The following is a 12,069-nucleotide window of genomic DNA, read 5'->3' on the forward strand; positions in this document are numbered from 1 at the left end:
AGTCTTCTAGGCGGAGGGAGTTCAGAGGATGGAGTCAAAAATCACACATATTCACTGTTATAACAGGAGCAATGATCATATTCAGAGCTGAGGAAAACCTCTTGGTTGAAGACATGGAATTAACTTAATGACTGGCAATATAATCCACCGCAATTTATCCTTCTGTGTGTGTTCTTGTAATGATAGAAAATCCATGGTGTAAAGCTAGGGATAAGCACATTTCGAAACTCTAGGAAGTGGGAGTACTTTTCACTAGCACAGTATAAAATGGGGTAATGTTTTCTTGATGTGAGAAAGGGACTAATCATACCACAGAGAAGTATTGCTACAGAGTCTTGGGCTAGCTATGATTTTGTGCATCCCTGAGAGAAAATGGTAGCTGTTAGCCACTTGCTCATGTCTACTTGTTCTTCACAGTCCTTCTCCATGTCCTAGCTTGGTGCTCTTGTAATTGCTGACATACTATCACTTATTCCATGTCTTAACCTTTCCTCTTACATGCCTGCAGCAAGTCTGAATATGAGCTCACATTAATGGTACATAAACTAAGTACTTTGAAACTTTGTAAGTTGTCTAACTTCAATATTTAAAACAAAGCTTGCTTGCATTTAGTTCCTAAAAGGACCTTGACATCATGAGCTGATGGGTCAGCAGGACTCTGCTGACTGTGAAACAACAGGCAAAGTCTGACAGACCAAGCTGAGGAAACGCTGACAGTGAATTCAGTTTATATGAATGTTACTTCTAATCATTGGCTCGAAAGCCTTGTCTGGGTCATGTTCATTTGGGCAGCTCAACTCATGCCCTTCAAAGCCTCTAACATTCTCTTCTGTACTATCACTGTTATATTTATAGTGTTATTTTTAGTAATTAAACATCCCTGAGTGGCATAGAGTGCAATGTTTGCATCAAGCAGTGATTGTCATTTACGAAGCGTGAAACTCAAAGAGTAAAGAAGAGGACAGGGCCTCCAGCACACTGTTCCTAATGGATGTCAGAGATAGCATTTAATTTCTAGAGTGGAGGCAGAAGGTGCTGGGACAGGCTGGTAGGTGTAAATACACTACTATTTTACAGCCAGGGAAAAGCAAGCTGTTGTATCTCAGGGTTCCATTTTATACATCCTTAGACATAATGAATTGGACAAAACTCAAAAATTTTCCATGTTTCAGTTTGATCTTATGTGCTATATTCCTGGGATGTACAAAAGGCAATGACTGAAAATAGGAACTACCTTCCAGGCTGGTTCCTTAGTTTTTCTGGAAACAGCACAATCAATGCAGAGTCAGGAGGGAGGAGGAGTGGGGGAGCCTGAACATCTTTCTAACGATGTTTGAAGCACAGCTTCCAAGGGGTGGAAAAGTCAACAGGGATAGGAGCCATCAGCTGCACATCTCTAACTAAGCTGCCTGACCAATTTGTGAGACTGCTGCAATCTTAGAGAAGCTCGTTTAGCCTGATGGTGGGAGGCCAAGAGGCTAGCACACAGGAGCAGCTTTGCATCCTCTTTCTGTAGTTGTTACATCAAAAATCCCGCAAACTGTCCCAAAGGGAAACACATCTCTGTGCAAGCTGCCACCGTGAAACTGAGCAAAGAAAATTGCATAACAAAGCCCATGGGCAGGTCTGGTGCCTGCTCCACCTCAGCACCATAACCCGGCACAGGTATTGGAACAGCACTGGTGCCCAAGATGCAACAGGAGAATAAATTGATCCCTGTGAAACTGGGCTGAAATGACCAACATAGAGCATGAAGTCAAAGCATTTATGAGAGTAACATCTGCCTTCTGCTCAACAAAGCTCAAGAGGGACCTCTTAATGCTAAGAGCCTCCAATCTTGTGATCGGTTGAGCACCTTCTTTGCTGAAATGTCTCGATTTTTAGCGACTCTAATTAGAGCCAAGCGTCTGACAACTTGCAGAACCAATTCCTTAATGCTGTCTATCACAAGCCAATCAAAAATGGTATGTTGCTTTTGGAAACAAGTCTCCTCAACTAAGGTGCCTTCTACTACCATGCTTCTTTTCTAGTAATTTCCATTAGAAGGAAACACGAATCTTGGAATTAATTCTTTATAAAAAGAGCAGGCAAGAGTGATATTTACAGCAAAATTCTTTGTGGTAGTATAACGAACACTGTACAACTGCCTCCTCGATGCCAAGAGCAATTTAGTGTAATATGGCAGAATTACTGGACAGCAATGCTAGAAGTAGTAGATTCAATACATGCTTTAAATATATGCTTTAAATATCCTTTGTTACAGGTCCCAGGTTAATCAAACATTAAAATAATGTCTCTCATTTGAAAAGCTTGTCACTAAAAAAAATCAACTAACATATCCAGTTACTACAGAAAGAAGATGTGACAAATTCTAGTTTTAGACACTAGAATTCTAGACACTCAAAAAGCTTCAGGTTATACTGTGGACTACTGAAAGCCAAAACAAACAAAACTGAAGAACTAACATTGTGAAGTATGAAGTTATTTGCTAAAATTTATGCTATTTTATCCTTAAAAGTCCATGGGCAACTTGAATATATGAAATCCAATATCAAGAATTTTGAGTGCAAGTGACTATATTGGCAAAACCAACCACAAAAATCCAGCCCATGGCATGTGATCATTATGTGTTCAATGAAGAGCAAAACAGGTACTACACCTATGTGGCCAAACCCAAATGACAGAAAATGAAATAAAATCTAACTGCAGTTACCCCAGCACAGTCCCATAAATAAATAATGTTCGAAAATGAGTCTTAATTTTCCAAATAAACAACGCTATTTGCTCAAATCCTGTATAATAGTTACAAAAATTTGTTTGGCAATAATTGAAATTCTTGGCAGAAGTTATTGTCCATCAATGACAATGAAGATCTTATATGCCAGAATATTAGAAGTTCCAGGACAAAAGCCTAAAGAATCCACATTTCGTTCTAAACTGTGTATTTCTACCTTTGTGGTCTCTGACAAGTCACTTAAACCTTTTTTCTTTAATTTCCACATCTTTAAAATGTGATCATTATCATTACTGATTGGAAAGGTCATGACATTGTAATGATATAAGAATAGTGCCTTAAGGATTAAAGGCCCTGCAGATAACGATCCGTGTTTTTTTCACTGGTGACCTCCATTTAGTTATCTTGTCTGAGAAGTAATTCAAAAATCCCAAGGAGCAATTAGCTTATTTAAGAAGAAAACATTTTCAAAATGTAACACACAATTGTGAAAGACTATTTACAAACCTCTTTATTAAGCAGCACTACGAACAGTAGTATTTATCACTTATTCTATATTTCTATGGGTTGGCTAAATATATACTTTTGATATACTGAAGATGAATTTATAAAATATTTCCAACAGTATGCATGTGTTCTTGTATTGGGAAAGCAAGGAAAACATGAATCCCCTGCAATTAAAATTGAGCACTTCTGGAGTTCAGCATGATTTGATTTTTCCCCCAATAAATCTACACAAATAGTACGTAGACATTAAATTTTGATATATACATACTTGAAATTTGGGATCCTTTTTGTGGATTTGCCATACGAAAAGGGCTGCAAACACATAAATCATCTTATAAAGGAATGTCAGACTCATAGTTAGAGTGGTATAAAGAAGCATCAAGAGCATTGCTTTATTATGTTAATTGAAGACATTTTAAGGTAATAACTAGAGAAATGTGCTCTGAATTTGGAGTAAAAAAGGTAACCTTAGTAACTGCTGTCCTATAAGGTTAAGCAATTTTGACAAGTATGTCACATTTGCAACAAAATTCTCTCAACTAAATTTGCTGGACAGATTTCTTTTGTTTTTTTCTAAGTTGTAATGGACCTGCACAGAAACCTTTATTAGCTGAGAGTTTTAACTACTCTTGTACCTGTTCTGGCATTGCTAAAACAGAACAAACAAATTGTGATATTCTCTAAACTCGATTCTGCCACAAAATACATAGCAAACTTGCAAACTGACTGATGAAGGCAAGGGAGAGCTTCACAAAGTACTTGAAATAGCCTGTGAATTAGCTGCTCATGCAGAAAAGAGAAGCTTGAGAGCTGCACAAGGCATTAAATTATCACTACAACAGACCAATTTTCTTCACCTGCCCTAGGGCCCACCTGTGTCTCTGTAGGCTCCCTCTGACACTGCCCCTTCATGAGCCTGACAAAAGGGCAGGTCCTTTGTGCTTCCCCTTGCCTTGCCTTAGATTGCATTGGCTTCTGTGTGGTTTGAAATAAAGAAACACATCTGCTTGTGATCCTGCCTTCACTTCCTTTCTTCTCTACTGCCTGCTTCTTCTTATTTCTGCTCTATGCCCTCTGCTGGCATCCCAGGAGGAGACTGCTCTGAAAAAGTTCACAATGGGTAAAAGTGGTGGTAAAGGGAGATGTAGCAGAAACTGAATCCTTCTTTTATAGCTAAAACTTTGTACCACTGGCAGAATGCAGATACATTAATAATGACTGCTGATTAAACTTAATTAATCCACAAGTCCATGGCAGAACTTCCACTCCCCTCTGTGTTTGCCTTTGGTTTTGCAAGCAAATGCACGTACAGTCAATTCAGAGACAGACAGAAAGAAAGATCCAATCCTTTGCTCCACTCCTGAAATGCATCTAAAATAAATCCTATATATGCATATATATACACAGTTATATACATACAGATATATACATACATATATATGCATGTATTTAAAACATACACAGATGTATGAGTGTAATGGAAACCATCAGTCTCATCTAGATGATGACTATCAGAAAGAGTGACAATTACACTGTCCTTTGTATCCATGGACTTACTTTTGACTTCCCTCCTCCTTCCCTCCTTTCCTTCCTCTTCAGAGATATATTTTAGGCTTGCTATGGTTTTCACTGTGCTTACTACCTATCTTTCTAATGAGTTTAGCAAAATCAAACCAAGACTTGAAGCTACTTTCCAAAGCAGTATATATAAAACAAAATCATGTGCGAAATCAGAAGAATGTTCATATGGGATTGTCAACATTTTCCTCCATGTTTCAGACACTTTACTGAGATCAGGTCCTACTATGATCATTTTTATATACCTTTTATCCCTGTAACAGTGAGAAAATAAAAAATACCCAATCCTATTCCTCTTTTCACTAAAACCATCCAGACAAGGCTTTTGCACCATTGATACATTCCTGATGTTTGATTTACACACAACACACATGCACTACATTACACACATCTCAGAAGTGATCTTGTCATTACACATTGGCAGCTGACAATTTAACTCTGTCAAAGCAAATCTTGATTGCCCAAAGCAAATCTAATACATTACTTGGAGAGTAAGAAATACATGACAGCTGGATTGAGCATCCCTTAAATGTAGGCATGTGATTTTAAGTTACATCATGTATGCATATAATGCATACATACATATATACATACATACATACATACATACATATGTATATATATATGTGAGTGTGTGTCTTCCATATATGCACCATAATTTCCAAGACAGCTACAAATTTCCACATGCATTAAACTATCTAAAACCATAGAACTAGGCAGTCAAATAAGTGGAATTTTCTTAAATTATATTTGAACAATAAACAGCAAGAGTAATACTGCAAAGTACTGCTCTATTATCATGTATATCTACAATAAAATTCTAGGAACAGCTGTCTCCCAAAACATCCCCCAATAAAAGGAAATTTAAAAAAAAAGGTAACACCCAGTGTCCTATATTTGTATACTTGTCAGTTCAAAAATGAAAAAAAAAAAAAAAAAAAGTAAACAAAAGAGAAAAAAGACATCCCCACTCAGAGTTGCATATTTACATTCTTCAAACTGTAGCGGTGAAAAATAATTCTATTAAGTGCAGGACATTCCTAGTGTTGCAGTAGTGACATTTTAAATAATTTCTTCATGAAAACATTTCTTTTTGTCTTACTAGTGATGCATTCCATGACTACGTGAAAATTCTATTATCCCCTTCACTTGCAGCCAGTGGTTGAGTCTGGATTGAAAAGCTCCTTGTATAATGGAGGAAACAGTGTGTTCACTATGTCTGGATGAGATTGCTTAAATACCTGCAGTTTCTCTCCGTGCAAGTTGCAAAGTGCAGTAATTGTTGGTATCTTGGCTATTAACTGTAAGACATTGAAAGAATAGAAAAAAAAAAAAAGAAGAAGGAAGAAGGTGGAAGAATATTTTGTATAAATTGCACTTTCCAAAATGAATTATGTTAGCATCTTTCTGAGTAACTGAAAGAGATACTCTAAGCTCCATGAAAACCCATCCAAAGGACTTGATACTGCTCTTACTATAAGAGCCTAGAAACAGGTGCCCCAAAAGTTTTAGTCAAGGGCCAAAAATGCATTTAACAAGGAACAGCCTCAACAAGCACTCTTTTAAGGCAGTTACATTCTTTATAGGGTATGAATTAAAATTATTGGTGCATTGAACAAAAAATGGAGTAAGTGGGAACAGGGACAAGAGTCAAACAAGCCTGTCTTCTATGCATGGCAAGCACATGGTGCATTTTGTTTAGCTTACATTAATGTGGCAATACATACAGAAATGACTGGGGAAAGAGAAGAGTCATGCTTGTGGTCTGCTTGGCATTTTATTTTAAAGAACTTACCTTTGTCAATGTTTCCTCATCAAGGTGGTTCTTCTGAATAACATGTTGAAGTGCAAAGTAAATCTTTTCCTGAAGCTTCTGGACCTTCCTTGGTTCTATTAACCAGGCTCGATCTGAGAAAACAGAAAACAAAAGTTAAAGAATGCACAGATGTGGGGCATGCTCATGGTGCACACTGGGTACTGTGCTGGCGAGTACCCCCTGGCATCATAATTCTCACGAGGAAAGACTGCATGGTAATTAAAGACATAGTTTCAGAGGCAAAGTGTCTCAACCCATTAAAGGATGAGCTGAGCACTTAGAATTAACATACAAAGCATCCAGGAACACAGTGTTGGTTCTGCATCCCTTTGTTTAAAACACTATGCTAGGCATAAAGATGGGAACAGAAATGAAACATGGCTCAGACTTTTATTATTCTCTGTTGGCACAATCAGTGTTAGAACTTCACACTGGCTAGGTGATAAACATGTCATGTTATCTCAGCGTCTTAATACATAAATAATACACTTACTGATCAAAACAATTCTTTGAAAATAAGAGAATATAATTAGTCAAACATTAATAGAACTCATTATTTACTAGGCTAACATTTTGAGACAAAATATATCCTAAATAAAAAAAAATTACTTTCTTGAAAAGAATTTCTTCAATAATTCAAAAGAATTGCAAAGTCCAAGTTCCTTATTATTTAAAAATGTTCTCTTTTTAAACAACACAAAATAGAAGATTATCTGGAAGAATAATAGCTACAAGTTTTTTTAAAACCTATATGGCTTCTACTGGATCCAAACCCAAGGTGCAGGAGGCTGTCCCTATGATCTATATTCTTTACAAGTCATAGGTTCTGGAGACAAACACAGAAAGAAAAGTAGCAGACCTCAAGACAATCTAAACCCGTTAATGCAGGGTGCTTGCAGCACCACTGAACCTTCTGTTTTACCACACTGCAAACTGTGTTTTTCTCCCTCAATTCAGACCAATTCTTGGGTATAGATCTTAGCTTTCATGTGGGAAATAAGAAAATTTCTTTTCTCACAGGTGTGATAAAAATAGGGTAAAAATTCGTGTATAAAATAATAATTTGATGTATAATGAAACAAAGCTAAAGTAAAATTGTAAAATCCAGTAGAAGGGTAACCGTTCTCTCTCAGCCTGCTAATCTCAGTTGCAAAAGACAGGACGAAGATCATCAACTTAGACAAAAGACACTGGCCAACCCTGATAAGAATCACTTCCTCGCCAAGGCAAGGAGAAATTCCTTCCTGACGACGATGTCAATTTCATCAACCTTCTGGTGCCACAAGCGGAATGAAATCAACATAAGACGGACTTTTGGAATTGACATAAGAAAGGAGCCTTCCCGGAATGAGACAACTAGACTTGATGAGATCCGGGAGGGCCATCGAAAAGAAATCCGGACTATTCAACCCACCTTGGACACCTGAACTGCCTAAGGGCAGAAAATTCCTATAAAACGGTGGACTGAGAGCTGCACTGGTGTGGACTAGGGCGTCTGGTACATCGGTGCAGACCTCTATCCACCCAGCGCGCGCTGACAATTCCCTATTATTGTGGTTTTTCTCTTTTTCAGGTGCTCGATATTCTGTTATTAATAAATTGTCATTTATTAACCTGAAATTTGCCTTTGCATTTATAACACAGGCATGAATCTTCATGTACAAATTGAAAAATTCAGGAAAAACTCTTTTCACTTTTCTTTCCCCCATACCCCATCACTAAAATAAGTCACAGAAATTATTTAAGTTAACAACTTCAATGAGCACGCATGGCATACAGGCTGGAACCGAGCAACATTTCATCACAGGAGTAGCACAATTCTGCCATTTGTCTGACTGTCTCTGGGGAGTGGTGTATGGAAAGAGCTGATTGTCAAGTACTGTGAAAATAGACAAAAACACACCTCAGCTACTTAACAGATGATCAGGGAAAAAACCACTATTTTGTAAATGTTAGAGAACTGTGGTCCCTGAAGGTAAGCCAATGGATCCTGTGCCATCAGTGGCCATAGAAAGAGAACTAGCTGAGAACACACACTTTCTACTCAATAAGCACACTGTAATGTTTAGATTTCACAGGTTAGGCGCCAAATCTTATGCTATTGCAAAACCTGGCCTTTAAATAGTGTTACATTAATGCCTATTGTGGCAGACTGGAGCTAGAAAGATTTATCATGGAGACCAATCCCTTAAGGTTTACCTTTCTGTCACAAGAATAAGCTTAAAAACAGACTTGAGATGGTTGAAGGACAGATTCATCACCCACCTGCCATGAAACATGCTGTATATTACACAAGAGTTCTTAAATTCATGACAAGACTTAGGTAAACCTTTTTAATGGAACCTTTTAAACCAAAATGTGGTTTCTGCCACCTGAACACCATCTGTAAATTTGGCTGGAATTTCACTCCACCTATACTCACATAAGTGCAGGAAAAAAGTCAATAGATCAGTGACCACCTTTAAAGGACATAAGAAGCACTGATTCAATAGTGTACTTTTCCTCTTGGGTTTTGAACTTACCCATCTTTGAAGAGGACACAGTCCACTAGGCTAGAGAACAGTGTAGGAAAGAAGGAATATGGCAAGTTAAAGTTTAAGGAGAGGGACTGGCACAAGGGAGCAGCCATGTTCCTGTCTTACCACGTGCCTCTTTTGTATGTTTGCAGGTGGAGATGCCTCTGCAGCCTCTACTGGATTTGTACACTTCAACTTTCGAAATCACAAATCAAGCTAGAGAATCACCTTCAAGCAGTGTGGTTATGTCCACCATGAAGTGGAAAATCCATATTTGTGCTCTGAATTAGATGGAAAATGGATGATGTGACACTGGCTTTTGCAACCTTTGCAAAACTACTGATGGATGTTATGTTGTCAGGTCCCCTTACTCCCTGTGGACCACTCTGGTTTCTGTAAGCTGCCTAAACACTGAGATCAAGGCTGCAAGAATCACTTATCAGGTGGTGACTTCTGCAGAAAAGAAACCTGAATATGAGTCCTTCCTATATAGAATCTTGTAAGCTTATATTAGTTGATGAACAGACTGGTGCAGCAACTTCTGTGAAGCAGTGCTTTATTTTAAAGTTTTTAAATTTGTTTCCATGACGAAACCCTTTATTGTGAAGGAACTAGAACATCAGGTGTGGAAAGAAATATTTCTTTCTCTATTGTTCACTGTTACTGTTTTTGTAAGAAGATAAATGTAATATTTCAGCATCAGTTCATTCTGGACAATTTTCTCTTTCTTCCCACTCTCAAACGTAGCAGCCCAGCTGAAACGGGAGTTTTTTAGACAATCCAAATTTACAGGCTTTTTATGGAAGAAAGATTGCTTTCATGCACATGCTGCTGCAGCCCATCATTTCCTTCTTGTTGTGTCATAGGACTAGTTACACATGCTCACAGACTACAGAAATAAGCAGTGTGCTCACACCAGATACTTTTGTTAATTTTTAATTTTTTTTTCTTTAGCTAAAGCAATAGGAGACACTGCATGTATCCTCTGGCTTGCAAACTGAAGGAACACATGTAGAACTGAAGAAATTAATCAGAATTTTGATCCCATCTAATTTTTCCAGCAGCTAGCACCCTCTGCCACCCACCCTGCTTTGGTCTTTTCACACTGAGAGAGACAGGATGGGCAGAGACCCACTGGGACATTGCAACTCTGCTGTCTCAGAGAAAGTCAGGACATCTGGGGCAAGATGATGTGGCTCTCACCCCTGCACACAGCTGGGACACCTCTGAGGTGGAAATCATCAATGTTTGGAGGGTTGTATGTGTAATACTTTGCAGACAATGGCAAGAACTGCTCAGAGTAAAAAAAAAAAAAAAAAGGAGTAGAGTCCTTTCAGTCGGTTTTGTTAATGATGAGAATGAATGTGTTGACACCATCTGTGATAGTCTAATTCTGACTAACATAATCTTCAAAACAGATATGCAAATGGACAAGGTGGCCTAGAAGAAGTCTTCAGCAGAAAGAGTTGGAAAAATAATTCCCAGTGTGGCTTTTTTGTTAGGTTATTTAAGAGGTTACCCTAAGATGAAACCATGTATCTATGTTCCCTGAGGTATATTTAAAAATCTCACACTAAACTGTGAGCTGGTATAATAGATCCGCCTTCTGAGTCAACTTAATCATAAAAGTCTCCCCTGTGGTCAGCCAGCCATCACTCCATGTTTGCCTGTGTAAAGTTACGATACATGAGTACATGAAAAAGAGCATGTTGCACTTCTAATCACTACCTCTCACTTGAAACTAAGTTCAGACAGGACTTCACACCAATTTTTACTGCTTATGTTCTCATTCCTAAGAAAAAAGCCCATCATAGTTATGGGCTATATAGCCTACTCAGGGTGGTGAGTCTTGTAGTCCCTGAAAACACTAGGTCCCTGAAATGCACCTCTTGAATAACATGCTTCTCTTCACGAGATCTGGAGGAAGGCCAGCCTGCATTTCTTGTTGTACAATCCTGCTCCATGTCTGTTACACTTCGGATCTATTTCCAGTCTATGAAATTACTGATGGTATATTTGGGTAATTCATGTATTCTTCCACTGCTTAATAAATTGCTTAACATTATTTGATGCAGCTCAAACAGCTATTTAAGTATGTAGAAATAAAGGTGGATAAAGAGAGAAAAAAACTCAGTGTTTGGAATGGAAAATTACCTGGTGATATCAGAACAGCAGATGAAAACAAGGCAATCTCCTCCTCAGTCAGCTGTAAGGAACATAAATTCTTTGCAAAGTCAAATGCTTCATTTACCAGATCATCAGAACCTGCAGACCAAAGAGGACAAAACCAATGCTAGAAATCGGCCCTTCAACCTGCAGGGATTGTTTTGGTGTCAGAAAAAGTTGTTCCTGAATTTCTGTACTGCTAAAGCAACTACTTTTTGTTAACTATTAAAATTCCACCTAATCAAAAAATGCCACTAGAATGTACACTGAAGCAAAAAAAACTATCAAGAATTAGGGTCAAGTACAAAAATTGCACAGATATCTTAGAAGAGAGTACTCTTTTCCCAATGAGGCAAGAATTGGTATTTCTAAACAGGTATTAAACCTAAGGAGGAGGAAGGATCAGCTCTAAATAACTTTCATACATGAGTTTACTAATTAACAGTACAAATGTTTATGAAAATTTGCAAAAGCATTATGAAGATAAAAATAAATCAAACAATACACATTCATAAATGCTTTAAACTTGTAAAGAAGTATGTTTATTATACAAACTAAGAAAAAAAGAAAAATATATACACTTGAAGGCAATATGTCTCTTTGAGTTTGGTCCTGAATCAATTTCTGATAATATCAGTCCGATGAATGCACACAACACAAATGTTTCACTATTAACATTTCAGGTGGCATTCAATATCTTGTTGAGAAATAAAGTAATATTTTCAATACAGGAACCTAAATGAGCTTCCTTA

At 37.7% G+C, this 12,069-nt stretch overlaps 1 protein-coding gene across 1 annotated transcript in view; it reads right to left on the reverse strand.

Moving 5' to 3' along the window:
- Window positions 1-5,451: 5,451 nt before the first annotated feature.
- The window catches only part of RORB (RAR related orphan receptor B), a gene marked incomplete at its 5' end in the record, with an annotated part of 122,545 nt that continues 115,927 nt past the window's right edge, over window positions 5,452-12,069 (reverse strand). The window contains 3 exons of the mRNA XM_083883185.1: window positions 5,452-6,120; window positions 6,615-6,727; window positions 11,306-11,416. Coding sequence (XP_083739311.1) covers window positions 5,965-6,120; window positions 6,615-6,727; window positions 11,306-11,416 — 380 coding nt within the window. The 3' untranslated portion in view covers window positions 5,452-5,964. The remainder of the gene's footprint in view (window positions 6,121-6,614; window positions 6,728-11,305; window positions 11,417-12,069) is intronic.

Source organism: Zosterops lateralis, assembly GCF_965231275.1.
Source record: "Zosterops lateralis genome assembly, chromosome: Z".
Classification (NCBI taxonomy): Eukaryota; Metazoa; Chordata; class Aves; order Passeriformes; family Zosteropidae; genus Zosterops; species Zosterops lateralis.